Source organism: Malus sylvestris, chromosome 17 (assembly GCF_916048215.2).
Source record: "Malus sylvestris chromosome 17, drMalSylv7.2, whole genome shotgun sequence".
NCBI lineage: Eukaryota > Viridiplantae > Streptophyta > Magnoliopsida > Rosales > Rosaceae > Malus > Malus sylvestris.
In genome coordinates this window covers 13,192,846-13,212,904 of record NC_062276.1, presented here as the reverse complement: position 1 = coordinate 13,212,904, position 20,059 = coordinate 13,192,846, and the positions used below count along the sequence as shown (strand labels likewise).

At 43.0% G+C, this 20,059-nt stretch overlaps 1 protein-coding gene across 1 annotated transcript; it reads right to left on the bottom strand.

The window, feature by feature from the left end:
- Nucleotides 1-11,524: 11,524 nt before the first annotated feature.
- On the bottom strand, nucleotides 11,525-18,436 carry LOC126611362 (mannosyl-oligosaccharide 1,2-alpha-mannosidase MNS1-like). Its single transcript, XM_050279593.1, has 14 exons — nucleotides 17,934-18,436; nucleotides 17,294-17,341; nucleotides 16,658-16,840; nucleotides 15,393-15,505; nucleotides 14,821-14,886; nucleotides 14,496-14,667; nucleotides 14,202-14,291; nucleotides 13,875-13,999; nucleotides 13,696-13,761; nucleotides 13,230-13,338; nucleotides 13,035-13,133; nucleotides 12,731-12,811; nucleotides 12,479-12,649; nucleotides 11,525-12,217 (listed from the first exon to the last, which is right to left on the bottom strand). Exons 1-14 carry the CDS (start codon nucleotides 18,090-18,092, stop codon nucleotides 11,975-11,977), a joined length of 1,725 nt encoding a protein of 574 aa, XP_050135550.1. The 5' UTR covers nucleotides 18,093-18,436; the 3' UTR covers nucleotides 11,525-11,974.
- Nucleotides 18,437-20,059: the final 1,623 nt, after the last annotated feature.

Here is a 20,059-nt window from a genome sequence, read left to right as displayed (position 1 = left end):
AGCAAAAGGTTGCCAACTTAGGCCAACATCAAGGGGTTTTTGATAGGCTCGGTCCTAAAGTGAGGATGGAAGAGGCACCCTCAGTCAGGCGGCGCCTTGATTTTGATACTTCATTTTATGATGAGGACTACTATAAACGTAATTCTAGCAGTTCGGAATCCTCGCGGAGCCAAAAAACTTTCAAACCTCCCAAACCTAGCGATCAACGTTGGTATACATATCATTCTTCGAAAGGCGTCTACACCGCACTATCCAAATCCCAGAAACGCCAGCACCAAATGATAGATTGCATGGCCCGCCGACAAGCAGCCCAAGAAACTTCGATCCCTCAATGGCGGCCGAAGGACACAATTGTTACTGATGATGAACGACCACCTCCAGCTATTATGACAGAGTTGGTTCAAGGGAAACGGCTGGTCAACCGAGATGTCAAAACCACGTTCGAAGAGGCTGATAAACGGATCAAACTTCTTCTTCGGCCGGGGGAGATAAAGGCACGCCTCGAGCATTTCAGACAAGAGGCCGAAAGCAAATTAGCCCCGCAGGCCATACAAGAACCTTTGATCAAAATTCGACGGAATTTGCACCCATCGTTCCTCGGGGAGGCTTTGGAATACATGCGAGAATTTCATAAGAAACATTCGGCCAATGATCTGTATGGTTTGCCGAAGGCATGTCAGGACACAATTGATCTAGTCCTGACTTGTCCTGATGCCGAGCGAATCATTCAGAATACCTCAGACCCAGGATTGAAAGCAAGGTTCCAGCACATACGAGAAGCTCGTGTCCTTGGATTTGAAGTCGACCTATACACTGATATCGATGTAGCCGACCTTCCTTTCTCAATGGAGGACCTTCAGTATTTACGATATCACTTCGAAGTATTTTCGGCTGTTTCTCTTTTCGGCCTTACGACCGATGAAATAGCACGTATTGCGCGATTGGATGCTCATCTCGACACCAGGGATGCCCGGATACACTACCAGGAGCAGGCTCGGATCTTGACCCCAAACACACTGTCGATCTCAACCTTACCTGAGGCAATCACGCAGAACCAACAAGCTGCCGAAACAGCACCGCAAGATCAAACCATTGAAGAAGGAGCAGAAGAGTCTTTTTGTCCAACTCTGACAACAACGGAAGCCGTAGTCGCCGACCAGATAAGAGATGAGGCTAGCGAGGAGGATCCTAACCCGATGGGCCCGTCAGTCTTGGATAACATGGAAATCAGTATGGTCCATTTGTTACCCGCTGATTTTCAATCAAGCACAGCTCAGCCGAATTTCCTCGATGGTGATGTAGTCGCCGAGGAAGCCGGCCATGTTGATTTTGTATCTGTTGCTGAAGTTGACTTTGCAACAAAAGATGACAATATCAAAGCAGCTTTGGCCGAATTGTTTCCTCGTTCATCATCGGCCAACCTCCATCATTTAAAGCCATTGTATGTGACGGCCCACATCGAGGGATATCCAGTTTCTAAAGTTTTTGTCGACTGTGGAGCTACCATCAATATCATGCCTATGAACATCATGAAGGCCTTACGTCACTCTAATGACGAACTTATTCCGTCAGGGATCACAATGAGTAGTTTCGTCGGCGACAAATCCCAAACCAAATGTGTACTTCCGTTAACAGTGAATATTGCCGGTCGTACTCACATGACCGCCTTTTTCGTGGTTGATTCCAAAACCGAGTATAATGCACTACTCAGTCGAGATTGGATTCACCAAACCAGCTGTATTCCTTCCTCATTATATCAAGTGCTCGTTTTTTGGGACGGCAAATCAGTCACGGTTCACCCGGCCGATAACCAACCCTTTGAAACTAACATGATCCAAGCACGGTATTATGATGACCACATCGGCTACATTACTTTGCAAGGCTTCAATGATGAAGGACGGCCGACTCGGATTTCTGTTCAGAAAGCTATCGAGGTTGGCGCCGAGACTGTCCACCAGGATTCGGCGAGACTCAGATTAGCCAACTTCTTCCCCGAAGCCGATGTTTGACACCGACCGGGAAAAACATAGGGCCGCGGTTTCATCTACTATGGAACGACTGTTGGCCCATTGGTATACTATATCTAAACCACCAAATTCGGGCGTTAACCTCGTCGAGTTCCTTGCCGAAGGAAATAATAGTCCTGTCTTATCTCTTGACAAAGTTCAAGTCACCCCGGCCGAGCTCGAAGATCATCAGCCCCAAGTTAAGGACCCCCTGGAAGAGATTAATGTTGGGACGGCCGATGACCCACAACCTTTATTTATTAGTGCTTTACTCCCCCACCAAATGAATGACGAACTTCGTGCCTTGCTTAGGGAGTTCAAAGATTGTTTTGCTTGGAGCTACCATGAAATGCCCGGCTTAGATCGTACTCTTGTCGAGCATGAATTACGTATTAAGCTCGGATATAAACCTTTCCGTCAGCCACCTCGTCGATTCTCGACCAAAGTGCAGCTCGGCATCAAGGACGAACTGGTTCGGCTTTTAAAAGTCGGGTTTATTCGGACAGCTCGATATGTTGAATGGTTGGCAAATATCGTTTCTGTTTTAAAGAAAAATGGTGCACTGCGCATCTGCATCGATTTCAGAAATCTGAATCTGGCAACTCCCAAAGATGAGTATACAATGCCGATTTCAGATCTGTTAATCGATGCCGCGGCGAATCATGCGATCTTATCCTTTATGGATGGACATGCCGGGTACAACCAAATTTTTATTGCCGAAGCCGATGTGCACAAAACTGCTTTCCGCTGCCCGGGGGCACTCGGCACTTACGAATGGGTTGTTATGCCATTCGGCCTCAAAAATGCCGGCACCACATACCAACGGGCAATGAACACCATATTTCATGATTTAATTAGAACCATCGTTGAAGTCTATATCGACGATGTTGTAATTAAATCCAAACAACGGCGGACTCATCTGGATGATCTCCGATAGGCTTTCCTTCGTATGCGCCAACACAACCTCAAAATGAATCCTGCCAAATGTGCATTCGGTGTGTCGGCCGGTAATTTTCTCGGTTTCCTGGTACATCACCGTGGGATTGAAGTGGACGAAAATAAAGCACGTGCAATCATCAGTGCTCCACCCCCAACGACGAAGAAACAACTGCAGTCCTTACTCGGCAAGATAAATTTTCTCCGCCGATTTATAGCTAATTCGGCAGGGAAAATGAAAGCGTTTTCGACGCTTTTGAAACTTAAGGACTCGGATACATTTGCGTGGACGGACGAGCATCAGGCAGCGTTTACACAAATCAAAGTCTCCCTCACGACACCACCTGTCCTTGTTCCACCACGGCGCGGTAAACCTCTCAAACTATATATCTCGGCAGCTGAATAGTCTATCGGCTGCCTCCTTGCCCAAGATAACGATGCCGGGCGAGAACAGGCTATTTTTTACCTCAGTCGAAATCTTAATCAACCGGAAATCAATTATTCCGCCATTAAGAAGCTCTGTCTTGCCGTGTTCTTCGCCGCCTCCAAGCTCCGGCATTACATGCTTCCGTCGGTCACACAAGTCATTGCCCAGACCGACGTTATCCGGTACATGCTTACCCGGCCGATCGTAAAAGGGAGAATTGGGAAGTGGACGATGGCGTTGTCTGAGTTTAGCTTGCAATACGTGCCCTAGAAAGCTGTCAAAGGCCAAACATTGGCCGATTTCCTTGCTCAACACCCCTCCCCCTACGGTTTTGGGGACACCGATGTCGAAATCGGCATGGTTGAAACACGCGACAACTATTGGACGATGTATTTTGACGGTTCCAGTACTTCATCCTCGGCCGGCGTTGGGGTTGTCATTCAATCTCTTAATCACGATCGTTGGTATTTTTCGCTTAAGTTGGATTTTGACTGCACCAATAATCAGGCCGAATATGAAGCCCTTATCATCGGCCTTGGCCTCCTTCATGACTTGCAGGCCACCCGTGCCCTCGTCCTCGGCGACTCTGAGCTTGTGATTAACCAACTTAATGGGTCTTTCCGCTGCATGAGTTGTACCCTGGCAGCCTACCACATAGTTGCCAGCTATTTGGCCGAGTCCTTCGACGGTATTATGTTCGAACATATTTCCCGGATCCATAATACCGACGCGGATGAGTTGGCTCAAATTGCCTCTGGTGCACAACTCCTGGGGGGCAAGCTAGGCCGAGAAATATCGGTGTTACGACAGCTATACCCGGCCTTGGTTAACCAGCAAATCCTCCGGCGCGACGATGTAATACGCACCCGAGTCATGTTTTTACCTTCGTTGCTAGACCGACAAGACACTATAGAGGTTTGTACTGTCGAGGCAACACCAGATGATTGGAGAAAACCCATTATGCAGTACCTTGACAATCCCAATGGAAAACATAGTCGCAAGACACGAGTTCACGCCACGAACTATGTCACGTACCAAAACGAGTTATACCGAAAAGGCGAAGATGGTTTGTTACTGCTATGCCTCGGCCCCCAAGAGGGTGCTCAGGCAATCGCAGAGGTCCATGAAGGGGTTTGTGGAGCTCATCAATCCGGACGAAAAATGCGATGGCTACTTCGACGACACGGCTATTTTTGGCCAAGGATATTGAAAGATTGTATCGAGTTTGCACGAGGGTGCATACAGTGCCAGATTCACGGGCCTATACAAAGGGTCCCGGCCGAATCGTTGCATTCGGTCATTAAGCCATGGCCGTTTAGAGGATGGACCATGGACGTAATCGGCAAAATCACGCCATCTTCTGGAGCTGCCAAGCACGCATGGATAATAGTCGCAACCGATTACTTTACTAAGTAGGTCGAAGCGAAATCATATGCCGAGCTAATGTCTAAAGAAGTTTGCGACTTCATGGAGGAACACATTGTGACCAGATTTGGCGTACCAGAAACGATCATAACTAACAATGGAACAATCTTCACAGCCGAAAGGTTTAAAGAGTATACGGTAAATTTAAAAATTCGGCTCGAACAGTCTACACCGTATTATCCACAAGCGAATGGGCAGGCCGAGGCAAGTAATAAAGTGTTGATCGGCATCCTCGAAAAAATAATAAAAGAAAGGCCCGGCATGTGGCATTTGAAGTTGAATGAGGCATTATGGGCATATCGAACATCACCCCGATCGGCGACTGCGACAACCCCGTACGTATTAACCTATGGACACGATGCAATGTTACCAGTCGAGTTAAGCATAAATTCGTTGCGATTAATTGAACAAAGTAGTTTGTTTAGCGCCGAATATAATCAGTCCATGAGGCAGGAATTAGAAGATTTGGAAGAAGCACGACTTGACGCTTATAACTTACTAGTGGCACAAAAACGGATTGCCGAGCGAGCCTATAATCAAAAGGTGAGACAGAAAACATTCGGTGAGGGTGAATTGGTTTGGCAAACGGTGTTACCCGTAGGACTAAAAGACCCTAGGTTCGGCAAGTGGTCGCCAAATTAGGAAGGGTCGTTTGTTGCACATAAAGTATACGGAAAAGGGGCGTATCATCTTAAAGACCGGACCGGTTTAGTTCACAGATTACCAATCAATGGGAAGTTTTTGAAGAAATATTATCCGGTCACATGGGAAATGCGGGAATAGAAAACCAGTTCATTAAGATCGATAAGCATGTACAAAATGAGTAAGTCAATCGGTTTACATTCAAATACATTCAAGGTGAAGAAGGTAGAAGAGTGCCGAGCAGGGCCTTCAGCTCCAACCACCGCACCTCGCCCATGATGACCTCAGCCTGCCGATTCTTCTTGTCCAACTTCAACTGCTCGACCCGTTTTGTGTTCGCCGCATACTCGGTCAAACAAGCCTTGCCGCCTGACTCGAAGTCCTTGGCAAGCTCGGAAGCAATGGCCGACCGGCGTTTCACCAATTCGGCCATTTGACGGTCGAGGTCGGCCAAGGCCTCTCATTTGGCCTTTAAGGCGTCAATATTTGGACGGAGAATAGCTTGAACGGCCGTGGCAGCCTGCAGGTCTTGTTCGGCCCTTAGAGTGCTTTCGAAAATACTGAAAGTTTCTCGAACCCGCTCCAAGGCGGTTGACGCCTGAACGACAGCCTCGCCGCTCAGCTGACCGTCGGCTCCAAGGTCGTTTAGACATGCACCCAGCAAGTCAAGACCTTTGCGCTCAAGGACTTGCGACGCCGAAAGCGACAAGACCTCTTGCAGCCGAGTCAGAGCAGTTGAATCAGCAGTGTCAGTTGTGGCGGCCGAGGGACCAGCCCCTCCAGTGGTGCTGGACAAAAGAGCTTTGAATTCGACCTCCCACGAAGCCTGCACACACAAATCAGGTTAAGCTCAAAAGAGGTCATGAAAAAGATAGCAAGAAGGTTTCGTTTCTTTTAACCTGCAGAGATGAGACCTCGACCATGTCTTCAGGATCGTTGCTCGAACCTAAAGAACTCAATGGCCGAGCCCAGTGTCTTAGATTGCTTCTCAGTTCACGCGGCCGATGGAGGTTATCTACGTTCGATGGCCACTGAGGCGGCCATGAAATATAGATAACACCCTTCGGCGCATAAAAGTTTCGATGAAAAGAGTACGCAGGCACCTGACAGTATTTTTCTGGTTTAGAGTTTTATGGCAGGAAAATAATCAAGGAAAGGCGATAGAAGGCACTTACGAAGGCCGAAGTAGCTTCCTGCGGAGGAATGTTGAGGTCTTGGTCTTGAGGATGAATGGGCGTTTCCGCCGTTGCCTCTGGCTCCTCGGCCGGTCGTTTGCCACGATCGGCCATGGAAGGGTCGACTGGGACAGCCGCTTTGGACGTAGGATAGACATCCTGGTCCTGTGGAGGAACGGACGTTTCGGTCGCCGCTACTGGTTCCTCGGCCAGTCGTTTGCCACGGTCGGCCATGGAATGGCCGACTGAAACAGCCACCTCAGACCCAGGAAGAGGTTGACGGCGGGGATGAGGGCGACTCGCCAATGGAACTTCGTCGCTCCCCTCGCTCTCTTCCAGAACGAAGATCGAAGGTTCTGGATGTGCGGGAGAAGTCATCTCGGTCGCAGGGACTGCCTTTTCTAGGACAGGCGTAGCCTCGATCGATGGAGCTACGACTGGTGCACCGACCTCAGAAACAAGCCGTGCTTGGACTGTTTTTACGGTCGGAGTTGGCTGTTTCTCGACCAAGGCTTGGCCAACGGTGGGAGAAAGGGAAACACTGGGAGTCGTCGCCCCCGTAGTTTGACTGGAAATGACGTGGATCCCCCTGCTCCTTTCTTTGCCAGCTTTTTGACCCGCTTGGCAGGCCGAGGGGGTTCGATGGTAGGCTCGGCCTCTTGACGAGGCCGTTTGCTCGGTAAGACAGGCACAGCGGTTTTAGCCCTCTTCGAGGCGACCGGCTTTTTCTCAGCCGCAGCTGCAGCGACCACTTCCACCTTTTTCAAGGCCCGGCTACCTGGGGAAGCAAAAGCAAGTCAGCAAAGCAGATCAGTAGTTCAAAATTGAAAGAAAAAGGTAGAAATAAACCATTACCTTGGGTTTGGGGGGCAGAAGCCTTCTTAGGTCGACCACCGAAGAGTTTGGCGAGAACGGTTTCGACCGGAACACCAAAGAACTGTTGGGTATATTCTTCCCACCAAGCACCGAAGGTATCGGTGCAAAGAGTTTCTGGAGTGGCCGGTCGAAGGTGAAATTTCTGGCACCGCTCTTGGAACTCCCTTTTTACGTCACTACATTCCTTCTCGGAAGAACCAGTTTCACGTCTGCGGCTTAGGACGGACCGAGAGGAGAGATGGGGGACCGGGCAACCTTGGAGGTAGCCAAGCTACCGAGCGAGGAAGTTGGGATGATACACTTCCCAACTCGCTCGGCGGCCCTCACAGCCGAGAGGAAGGTCGCGGGCAAGCACGAAGGACCCCCAGGATTGACGAAGGTCAGCTTCTTCGTCCGCGCCCCATGCTGATGTAGGAAGTCTGATCGACGAAGGGTATTCTCGACGACGACAGATTAAGAATTCGTCATCAGAAAGGTCGTCGAAAGTGAAAAAGTATCTGAACACTTCTTCAGCTTGATGGGGGGGATTGGCCGAAGAGCCAGTTGGGGGCCGAGCGCTTCCTTGGGCGAGAAATCGGCCATCGTTGGCCGAAGAGGGGCAAAATAGACCTGCAGCCAGAGTTGGAAGACCCAGAGGGGCCCATTCTGCTGCGGATCGACCTTGTCTAGAGTGACTTCAGCCAAGCAGCGTATGAGATGTGCGAGAATGGCCGGGCTGAGTGCCAAAGTGTGACCGCTAGCTAAAGCTTCAGCCACTGGCATATTCTCGACCAAACACTTATTAGATTTGGTACAACAAATAAATTTGTTGTACCAATAGAAGAGGAAAGCCTCGTGCTCCCCCTTCTCGCAGAGCCTCCTCTCCTCGGCCGGCAAAATGGAGATAGAGGGTGTTGTAGTTGAAAAAGTTCTTGTGAAGCTTGTGGACCTCTTCCTTCGAGGGTGTTTGGCCATCACCGCTCAGCGTCTCAAGGGCCCGCTTGTCGAATAGCACCTTCAAATTGAGGTTCGACGGGTACCCAGGGAGGGCAGCGTCGACTGGGATTCCAGTTGGGGAAGTCCCCAAGATGGCAGTGAGGTCGAGGATGGTGGGGCCAATGGGGCCGAGAGGGAGAACCATGGTGTTAGTAGCCGAACACCAGAAACATGAGGCCGCCAAGAGAAGCTCCTTGTCCAGGATGATATCCATGGATGAGAGGCGAATGGCATCATAAATGCCTAGGGCTTTCCATTGCTCGCCGAAAAGCCTTTCCATTCGTACAACCCAGGCTGCCCAAGCTGTAGTGGTCGAAGGCCAGGAGCCCTGAGGCCTCGCCACCTCCCACTTTGACCATTCAAATCCTTGCAGCAAGGATGACAGGCAGTGCTTCTGGATGAGCCCGATGATGGTTGGTGGCACCGCCGTCTTAAAGAGAGGACCCAAGATTTGGTGAGGGGTACTCATGTCACTCTCAAATCGGATGGTCTTGATTGAACTCCGATCGATGATTTTCTGGCATTGGTCACACTCCTTAGAAAGCTTGGAGATAAAGAAGGCCATGGTGAACGATGTGAAAGGGGTTTTTCTGGGTTGGAGATTTGAAGAAGACCTGGGAAAAAGAACTACGCTGGAGAACAAGGGCAAGAAATTTCAGAGAGATTTTGAAAGCGTAAAGTATGAATGGGGGATTTCAGTATTTATAGGATTTTGGAAGGAAGGGCAATCGTTCGAAATTCAAAACGAAGGGCAAAATCGACCGAAGGAATCACTGATCATGATGAACATTCAGGAAATGCAGTTGAGAAGACCGATAGTCTCAGGTTTTGGGGGCGCACGATTGCGTGTGATGGCGAGATTAATGGCGGAAGACGTTTCGACGTCTGCACAATGACAAGCGGCTCGCGGATTGAGGTAGAGTGGCTATGTTCAGCCATAAGGTCATGATGGCATGACGGTTCAGGTAGCCGCACGCCTTAGACGTCATTATTAGGGATTGGCTATGTTAGAATACACCACATGGCGAGTTGGTTAGCAGGATCAAGATTGTGCAATCGCGCTCAATAAATGCGCCTTGGAAATAGAGCACTGGGGTTCTGAGGATTACATTCTCTTTTTCAAGGCCGAAACTCGGCCAACGAATTCAGGCCGAGGACCTCAGAAGCGAAGGGGCAATGTTTGGGCCCAAAATAATAGTTTGGGCCGAGTATAGAATCATTCTCGGCCCGAAAGGCCTTGCAACAAGAATGCCATGGATCGTTCAGTATGTGGGCCTTCAAACCTAGGTCGGCTAGGTCATAACGCAAGAAGTCGAGTCCTAGTGCAATGAGGAGCCTCGGCAAGATTAATAACCCGGAAACGAATCCGGCTCGGTTAAGGACTAGGTTCACAATCCTAGTGAAAATAGGACTGGTCGAGTTGGTGTTGATCAGGAGGAGAAGACCTAGTCCGAGTAGGGTTTTAACTCGGATTCAAAGAGATCCAGTGCTATAAATAGGGGAGGCTGTGCATCATTCAAGCCCCCGATAATTCAACACAAAACTGCCCTGCGCAAGCTTTCTCAACAACTTTGAGATTTTTTCTTTTCTTTTCTCGCTGACACATATTCCGTTGGCATCAACAGCACTGTGGAAGCAACCGGTGACATCTTAAGTCGGCATAGATAGCTTTGTCATCGTAGAATCAGTCGGTCTCGCAGTATCTTCCGTTGGCATCAACAGCACTGCGGCGAGGACGGTTGGTTACCTATCCAAGTCTTGGTCGAGAAAGATTTCTGGATCCTTATTGATTGAGGTCATCTCATTAGCTTCCTCGGCGAAGTGAGGTGTTATAGTATATCGAGCTCGGCGCATTGCACGCCGAGTTATTTTATGATTGGATATTCCCAAGTGGGATTTAGAGTTCGGCATTCGGACGGCCGAACCACGTTCACCATTAAAACTTATATTCGCTTTGAGTATTTGTGCCCTTACACTTTGATGTCAATTCGGCGTGAGTTTACTCTGACGAATAACATCACTGTGACTGAATCCGACGACGACGACTCGTGAACTTCGTAAGAATAGTAAGTCTTCAGGTTCGAGAACCCAAGAGGTCGAGACACGTTCCTTCCTCGGTCGCAATCGCAAGACGCAGGAGTCAGCCGTGCACCCAACGCAACATCAACAAATTTACTCCTCGGCCGAGCTCGGCCGACGAGTTGGCACGCCCGCATTCACCGAATGACGTAGTTAGCTTATAGATTACTCGGTCTGCGCGCCACGTAGGCTTGGTAGTTTCTAGGGTCAACAATACCATATGTAATTTTTATATCATTGATTAAATATACAATGTCACGTGATGGTATACACATGGGTACAAACACAAATAAAACTTTAAAAAAATATGGGCACAAAAAGAAACTAATATATGGGTACAAATTAAAAATGAAAAGAAAATTGGTACAAATTAAAAAATGTTTGCAAATTAAAAATAGGTACAAACTAAAAATAAAAATATATGATAAAAAATTTAGCCATAAATATAAATATACTAATTGTAACATTTTTAACACTAAAGGAATATATTTAAAAATAAAAATATTTTATTATTAAAATAATTAATGATGTTATTAATACCCAAGGACCTTGATCAAAAATTGAAAATGAATAGGATTTTAATCAATGGAGTAACAAAAAGAAGGATGTGAACCTAATTTTTCCTTTTTTTTAAGTATTTGAACAACACAAGCGGATACATCATCTATCATAATATAAATGAAGAGAATACATATTCTTACCTTCATGTAGTGTTACTAATTAATTTTCGTATTATAAGGTGAGTGACTGAGAAAATTGAAACGTCACGAACTCATGAACCTAAGGTCTAAAATCAGTAAATTCACGAGTTATAATCTAAGTTGTAAGTTTGCGGAGTGATTAAATCCACCGCTAAAGTAGCTAATGGTCAGTTTGGGATTGTTGCACTTCTAAAAAACTTGCTTATGTTGTGCTATATACAACCATACCACACGTGGTAGTAATTTTTAATCAAATTTTAGCTCTTCTTGCTTTTCTGAAAATTTCCAAAAAATCATGTAAATATAGCAAAGGAATATTACAGGTCGAGGTTTTACCGAAATAAGCAATTCACTATAACAAGTGGCAGAGACATGTCAAATGGAGGGGGTAAAAAGTTTAAACCAAAAGAATTCCTCCTTGAAATGACAAATGTGGATGGATCCATATTCCATATTCCATATTCCCAAATGGGTAATAAGAGATGAATATCCATTTTCCTGTGAGGTGACGACCGGCGAATGCTCTCTGTATATATGCTATGTTAGTATGTTACAGATCCATCACTGTGAAGAAAGAAGCGCACACATGTGTTACCATAGAATACAACACCGCCGCGTGAAATTTGCAGAGCCGAATCAGTTCCTCCTCGTACAAAAGCGGACATCGAATCTCAACAGACTAATCTTCATCTACTTGGACCCTTGAATCACGCTAGGATTGAACAAAACCTATTACTCTCGTGTTCGGCCTGCCTTCCTGCCGCGCAATCTAATCTTTGGTCTGTCGTTCCCATTTGCTATTCCAGAAGTGACAGCGTCATGCCTGGCCACAATTTTTATTGGGTGAGCTTCTGTGTTGAAAACCCATTCATCTAGCGAGATGACTGAGGAGGGTGAAAAAAGAAGATAGAGGTATTTGAGAGTCTCCGCAAGAAAGAAGCTTTGCATCATATTGTCTTTCTCGCCAGTGTTAACCTGAAACAACCAACAACCGGCATAAATGATAAGCCGCAAAATCAGTAAAGGCAAACATTATTTCACCTGCTCGAAGCCTCAGTGTGTACTGAAGAGCGAGTAGCTTTGATTAGTTCAAAATAATCATGAGATTGAAGCAAAGAAACACAATAGAAGAAATTGCAGCCCCTAGAGATTATTAATCAACCTTGAATAAAAGGTAACGTAAAAGAGAACTTGAATGCAGATACAATGTTAGTTATGGTTTTAAGAGGTGCATACATCTTTCAGTCCAACATATCCTGACTCTATGCGGGAGTTCTTTTCAAATGCTTGAAATATATTCCAGCCCCACTCTTGGTATGTCTTGTTGCCAGTCAAACGCCAGAGGTAAAAGAGTGATTCAACTGTCTCTGGTCTCAGTATATTCCACGACGTACCCACGCTCAAGTCCTGGAAATTTCAAACGTAGACCACCCTCTGAGCAAATATTAACCATATTTCATAGTCTAAACAAAAATCAGGATAACTTACCTGCCCAGCATAAAAGAAATAGTTCTCTCCAGCTAATTTTGTTGGTGTTGACTGGTAGAAGTTATAGCATGTCCAAGCAAGCTGAAAAATAGGCTTACAGAATCAATCAAAGGTCCAAATAGTAACATAATTCGGCAAGCTTAATTGAACTTTTTGGCTGATAAGAATAAAACTTGTGTGCAGAATGAATAACCCACACATACTATCTCAATCAATAGGGCTTGTCCAACTGACATGAAATGTATGTTTAAATGGGCCTTAAAATCTCCAAAGGTGAAACTAAAATCTTTGAAGGAAGTAATACCTCTTCTGCAAGTGTTAAGAATTTCTTAGAGTCATCGGGACCATAACCAGATGACCCTAAAGCCAGCATTCCTGGAGCAAAGCACGCTAGTTCGTCCATCTGCATTTACATATACAATGGAAATGCAACTCAAAATGTATCAAAGTAAATATCGCCGTGACATTAATTATACTGCAACTGCAAATGATAATTTACCTTGTTTGTGAGAGAGTTTCCATTCTTCTCACACATATATGCAAAAGATGATGGTGTTGTTCTCCGGATCAAGCTCAACAGACCTGTCATTGATTTCTCCCACATATCTCTGCTTCCAACAATCCACAAGAATTTTGACATTAAGACAAACTTAAAAAAACCATGACCACTTATCCACTTCACAAACCAGAGTTTTAGAAAAGAAAAAGTTCAAAAATAAATTAAAATTGAGGAGCTACAAGACTTTTTGACCTAAGACAATATCTTTTGCCCTTAAAGAATACAGGTCATAGTACCGGAGCCAAAGCTGCGTGATTCCTTTTTTGTATTTCTATTGTTAACTCTATGACAAATTGGGTAAATAGAATCTTTCAAGCAGATATGCTTCTGAAAGCTTTTAAAGCCTAACAGAACATTTTGTAAAAAAGTGGTTATGATCATCTAAAGACAAAGACAAGCTTCTTACCTGTACGGCTTTACAGCTGAAGTTTTATTCCCCTGTATCCAGACTTTGAGTAAATATTCATAGAAGCTGCAAACGATATGTCAAGTTAATTTCACCATTGTTTTAAGCCACTCACACCAGTATACCCTATAAAACCTGAAACGGAATATTACATGATTCATATCAAACTTTATGCTTACCTGTCACCCATGGCACCGAAGGTTATAATGGAGCGTCCTGAAGTTCCTCTTTCAGGATTAATATAAATAGGAAGCAAGCCGTCATCAGGGAAAGTTTTGTTAAGCTCCACTATAACTTTCTCAGCCTAGAAATCAACATACAAGCAATTAGCTTCTCACACCAATGAAATGACAAGTCACTGATCTAAGCCTTGTACGCATGTTAATATGGGCAGCAATTCATCATATGCTGACTTAATGAGTTACATTAAATCACATAGAATTTCCTGTAAATGTGCTACTTGATGGGGAAATAAGAAAAACTAGTAAACATGATAGTATATGTACCTTCTGCTGGTATTTCGGGTCTCCTGTTCTCTGAGAAAGAGCAATAAACTCCACCTGCTCTGTGCCAGAATCTGCCAAAATACTGTCACCCTAAAAACATAATGAACTCAAATATCAAAAATTTATCAAATGAAATTTCAAAACACTAGTAAATGTTCAAATGTTTCAGAGAAATCATGAAAGAGATACAAGCATGCAACACTAATAATAAATCAACTCAACTTATGCTATTTTTATATCATAAAAAGACTACAAGAGACTATCTGAAAATGTTAGCTCTTTTACACTACTTACCCCAGTCCATGAAGGATTGTGCGGCCTTCCATGTGCCAAGTTGATAATGTTGTAAGGTATCCCACTAGGTGTATCCCATGCAGGCAGCAATCTGTCTGCAATCTCTCTAGCCTTATCAAGGAAAAGTTTATCTTCTGAGAGATCATATGCACTGAGAAGTCCACCTACAACTCTGGAAATTTTAGAAAAACAATAGACATCATACGTCAGAAAATCTGCTTTCAGAAACCAAAGGAGGAAAATAAAAGTGAAAGCCCCAAACAATTTCTTATGAAGGGGGAGAAAACAATTAAAATCAACCATATATTAAACCTTATAATGCAACCTTATGGTTGTCTCAAAAACACTAGCCTCATAATCCTTGTCAAAATCCAATGAGGTTGCAATCCACCTGCCAAGAATAACATATTAATAATAAAACATTTGCTACAATATGTAACATTTAACACTGTAGGATGAGGTTTGGGCAAAAAGAAAAAACAAAGATGTCAAAGAGAGAAAATGGGAATATAAATGAATAAATGAAAGTCGTAGCACTGTTGCAAATAATGAAGGAGAATAGCAAATAATAGAGATAAGTAAATATGAGGGATGGCACAAAATGAGAAATCTTCTCCTTTTCTTTTGAATTAACAAAAGAAAAGTTCATCTAGGATGGTTTGCACAGTGCAATCTTTCAAAGCACTGTTGCAAAGATTAATCTGGTTCAAGTTGAAGGAGCAAAAGGACAAGAAGCTAAAATGGCTGGCATAGAAAAAGGGCCCAACATAGGACTTGATAGTTGACAGATATATGACCCTACATATATATGCTCCTACATATGGCCAAATAGCCAGAGCTTAATTTGGTCCACTGAGTATGCTACCAAAGAATATCAAAATAGAAACTTCAACTTACTCTCTAGCTTTTTGGAACTGCTCATGAAGACCCATTATATACAGTGTATCAAGAGAGTCTACTAGTGTTGCTCCAAGACCACCAAAGCTATTAACACCATTCTTTGATTGTGGCTGGAGTACATGCAAAAAAGCTTTCACGTTAGAAATTTGTACAAAAAGAATAACCTCATCAGTAACATGGAAAGTAAAAAAAAAACAAAACAGTATCAAGTTGTGGTCGGTACAAATAGAATTGTGACTGAGCCCATACAACTTTAATGCTCCTAGATTCTTGAGAAAGCACAGAAACAGAAACGGAGTTTATCAGAATAGAGACATGAACACCTACACTAATTTTATTTAGCAAAATGTCAGATGGAATCTGAAAAATCTAGCAGATTAAGAAATCAGTATATATATCATCAGCTTCTTAATGTGTTTTACTGAATCAATACGAATTAGCAATTCTTTTTAAATTTAAACCGCATCGTTAAATTCTCTTAATATTTATCCACTGGTACATCACTTATCCGCCACTACACATCATAAGAGCTCCAGCTTACCTCTGCCCAACAGAATATAGAACAACGACATTCCACCAAAAGTCCCTCTCTGCCTCCTTACGGACTCTAAATTCTGTGAAAAAGACAGATACAAATAATAGAGACCTGGACTTGAAAACCTTTTAGTCCTAGCTTTTTTCCACTACTCGAAAACCTTTGGCCAAAGATTTTCCAAGGCCAAATAATTCTTCACAACACTACATGACTCTAAAATTTGAAAGTGGCATGTAATGTTAAAATTATAGAACAAGCTCCTTAAACCTGATACAACAGCATTGTAGAACAAGCTCCTTAAAAAGAGATAACAGAGATAGATAAGTACAAGATTTAGGGTTAAGAGATTTAGAGACAAATATTTTTTGCTTACTTAATGGGATAAAAAGAAGCACAGCTTCAGCCTTAAGGTGGATACAAAGTGTCATCAACTTAATAAGTATTCCTAGTACGTACAATTTCAGAAACTTCATGTGTGATAACTTGTCTAATTAGTTACATACTGGCTGAAAGTTGGACCAAAGCTTGACAACATTGACAAAGTCACACCTTCAGCAAGCTATAATAACAATCAACGAAAGATACACCAAAAGAAAACTAAAACCTTGTAAACTGAATTCATAACATAGCACAAAAGGAACACGTAGGTAGAGAAAAGGCCATAAAGCACTGTGAACTGCTATTTAAAAATGAAATAGGCAATGGTAAACTGAAAGGTTCAATTTACCTGAAGTTCATCTTGGCCCCATGCATACTTCTCATATGAACTCCATGCGTGAATCATAGCTTCTTTGACCTTTTCTCTTCTTTGAATGTCAATTGGGTCCAGGACAACCTCTTTCTCACCACCCCTGCCCTTCAACATAACCTTTTTAGTGGCATCACCTTGCACATTTTGTGAGTCTTCCACCTGAGTGTACAATATACCATTAGTTGCCACTTGACACATATCAAACCCTTAAAAACGGATTAAAATATCGCTTCAGGGTATTCTGAGATATATGTGTTCACTTCACCTCCAGGCACAAATATCTAATGAAATCAGATTACAAATAACCATAGAGGACCTACTTTGTTCAATTTCAAAGAACAGTTGAGGCGGAATAAGAAGAACTTAAAGCTCTTTATTAATTTATAAAGTTTCTCAAATTCTTTTATAGTCGTTTCAGACAGCCGGTGGGGGGGGGGGGGGGGGACTGTCAGATAAAACCTAAGTGTTGTGGGTGAAAAATTCAGAGATTGATAGCTATGGCAGCAACAGTACCACCCCATCCCAAATAAATGGATGAAAAAGATGGCGACTGAAGGCCACATACAAGAAGTAGCTCAAGCATGAACAAAAACCATGGTATAAGACGCTTACCAAACTTTTCAAATGGCTCAATTGTTCACTTAACTTGGCAACTTCTTCCTGCATTCATTAATAAGATCATTAGATGAGAAAAATAAAAAACATGTGCAACTTTTACACCTCGGGTATGCAACAGAGGTTCAATTAGTAATGCAAACTCTCACCAATAGGAAATCTAGGTACTACTCACGCAGCATCTCATGAGAAACTTATTCATCATTCTTCAAATTCCGTATAACCCGGAATTGTAGCTTAAAAATAAAAGGCTTCTGCCATCCATAACATTTTATGATGAATTACATTAAACCAGATGCTCCTCCTCTCATAGTTATAACAATCAGATTATACCATTTTCCACATGCCTAATTTAACACTTACTCCGAGATTCGAAATCTTATTGAAACAAACACACATTGAAGGTAAACAAACACATTGAACATTTTATCATAGCAGTTACTGAGCTTCAAATTCCCCTCTAACGCAATCAACCCTTTTTCCATCCACAGTTAAAGACCCTAAAAATGTAAACCGCTATCCATACTTAAATAAAAAATTTCATCCCCATTTCCCAAGACTTTCTCAGCAACCAAACAGAGCATACAAGACTCAAAACCCAAATCAAGAAACCAAAATAACCGAGAAGGAGATTAACCTCGTGTTCTCTGAGGAGAGTCTGACGGTCCCAGACAACAAGAGTGACGGAAACGAATGCGATGAGGAGTAAAGCCAAGCGTTTCGGCCGCTTCAAGTAATACGCCGGGTTGCAGTACCTCAATCTACTCGACGATGACGACGATCTGACCCTGGCCATCGCAACAAACAAACACTTACCCTCCGACCCAGAGGCACAGCATCGAACACGCAGTGAGACAAAGAAAACGTTTTTTCCGATCTGGAAACAACGGAACCGCGTCCAAATTGTTTTGCGGGATCGAAACGCCGGAAATGAAAAGGGGAGCGAGTGTAATTGAAAACGTTTCGAGCTGCGATGTGATCTCCGGTCAAATGAGATGCGCGTTTCGGTACGGGGAAGAAACGGGAGAGAGGGGAAAGGACGAAGGTGGGTGGAGACTTCGAAGTTTCAGGAGGGGTGTCGCCCGTTTGTCGATCTGTTTGTATATATGGAGAGACAGAGAGAGAGAGAGAGTTGTGGAAGTGTTGACTGAGAAAAGACTTAAGAAAAGCATTTTGTTGTCTGATTTAAAGAAAAATAATAATTGGTTTGTTACCAAAACCAAAAAGAAAAGAAAAGTTTGTTGTTTGCAATAAAAAGAAAAATGAAAGTAAAAAAAAAAAGTAGTTTGTTTGCAAAAATAGCGAAGGATTTTGTTGGTAAGTGAATCAAATTTATGATTAAATTAGAATATTGTTTGTCTGCACATAATTTACGCGTCTTTTTTTACTTTCTACACATTGTTCTTAATTTTCGATTATTAAATCGACTGAAAAGAAAATCAAATGATATAAATTAACATGACATGTGTGCGTGGTAAAAAATGGATGTGTATATACAACCACCCAAACGTATATTAGAGAATGATTGATTGATAAAGCTTTTTAACTTTTGATCATTGATTTTCTTCAATTCATTGACGGCAAAAAAAATAAGAGAAGTATGTGAGAAGTAAAAGTAGGTGTGTAGATAGCACTAACGTAACCCCTTTTTTCTTCTCACATCCCCTTGTTAATTTTTATCCTTTGATCTTCTTCAATTAATCTGATCCGACGGTTGTAAATTAAAAGAGTGTGCAAGAAGTAAAAAATTGTGTGGATATCTCACCCCTTATCAATATTGGGTGTTGATATATGCACGTTATATCTACTTCCCTAGACATAACAATGATTTATGTGAGTTTCTTTTTTCTCATTTTCCACACAAATAACTACTTCATAGTGCTCAATTACCTTGGAATTTATATCCTAGCTCTTAATTTCCCACACAAAAAAATTATAACATGCAAGTAATGAATAAGAGGTGCTTGTCGATCCTCAATTATGTGATTTCGTTTTTCGAAACAAACGTTTATATTGTCAGACTATAAATTTCAACAAGTAATTAGGTGACTTATTTTTCAATATGTACATCAAACTTAGATTCGTCACTTTTTGACCTTCCCCCCATCTCATCAACACATTTGGAGAAACGAATGCTACTTGAATTGAGGAACCACTTTTGAGAGGTTTAAAATAACTACTTCAACTTTTTAGTAAAAGTGTTTCTTTCAAAATAAATATTTTTATTTAGAATTCGATTCTAAAATGATTAAAAGTATTTTTTTATCATAAAATATAAAAGTGTTTTTCGGTTATAAAAGCATTTTCGATATACCTCTTGTAAAACACACGTTTTTTATAAAGCAAAAGTAGTGTTTTTTAAAAAACACGTCCCAAGGCAAGCCGGTTGGTTGGCGTTCCTAGATCCATTAGCGACCCAAAATCGAAGTTAAATGGGTCAGTCGTCTAGGTAAATCAAAGTCGAAGGCTTTGTCATCTTAGTTTAGGGTTGAAATGTGTGCAACGTCTTCATGAGGAAGACAACCGCAAAGAAGAGGAAATTTTTATTTTTTTAAACTTGACCCAAAACGACGTCGTTTTGGCCAAGTTTTTAAATTTTTTTAAATAACTTGGCCCAAAACGACATTGTTTTGGCTAAGTCTGTTTTTCTTTTATTTTTAAAACGCACTACAGTCCCTTTTTTTTTTCAAATAACCGACAGCAGTCCCCTTTTTTTCAATAACCAACCGCAATCCCCGATTATTTAGGTCCCGTAAGACTTAA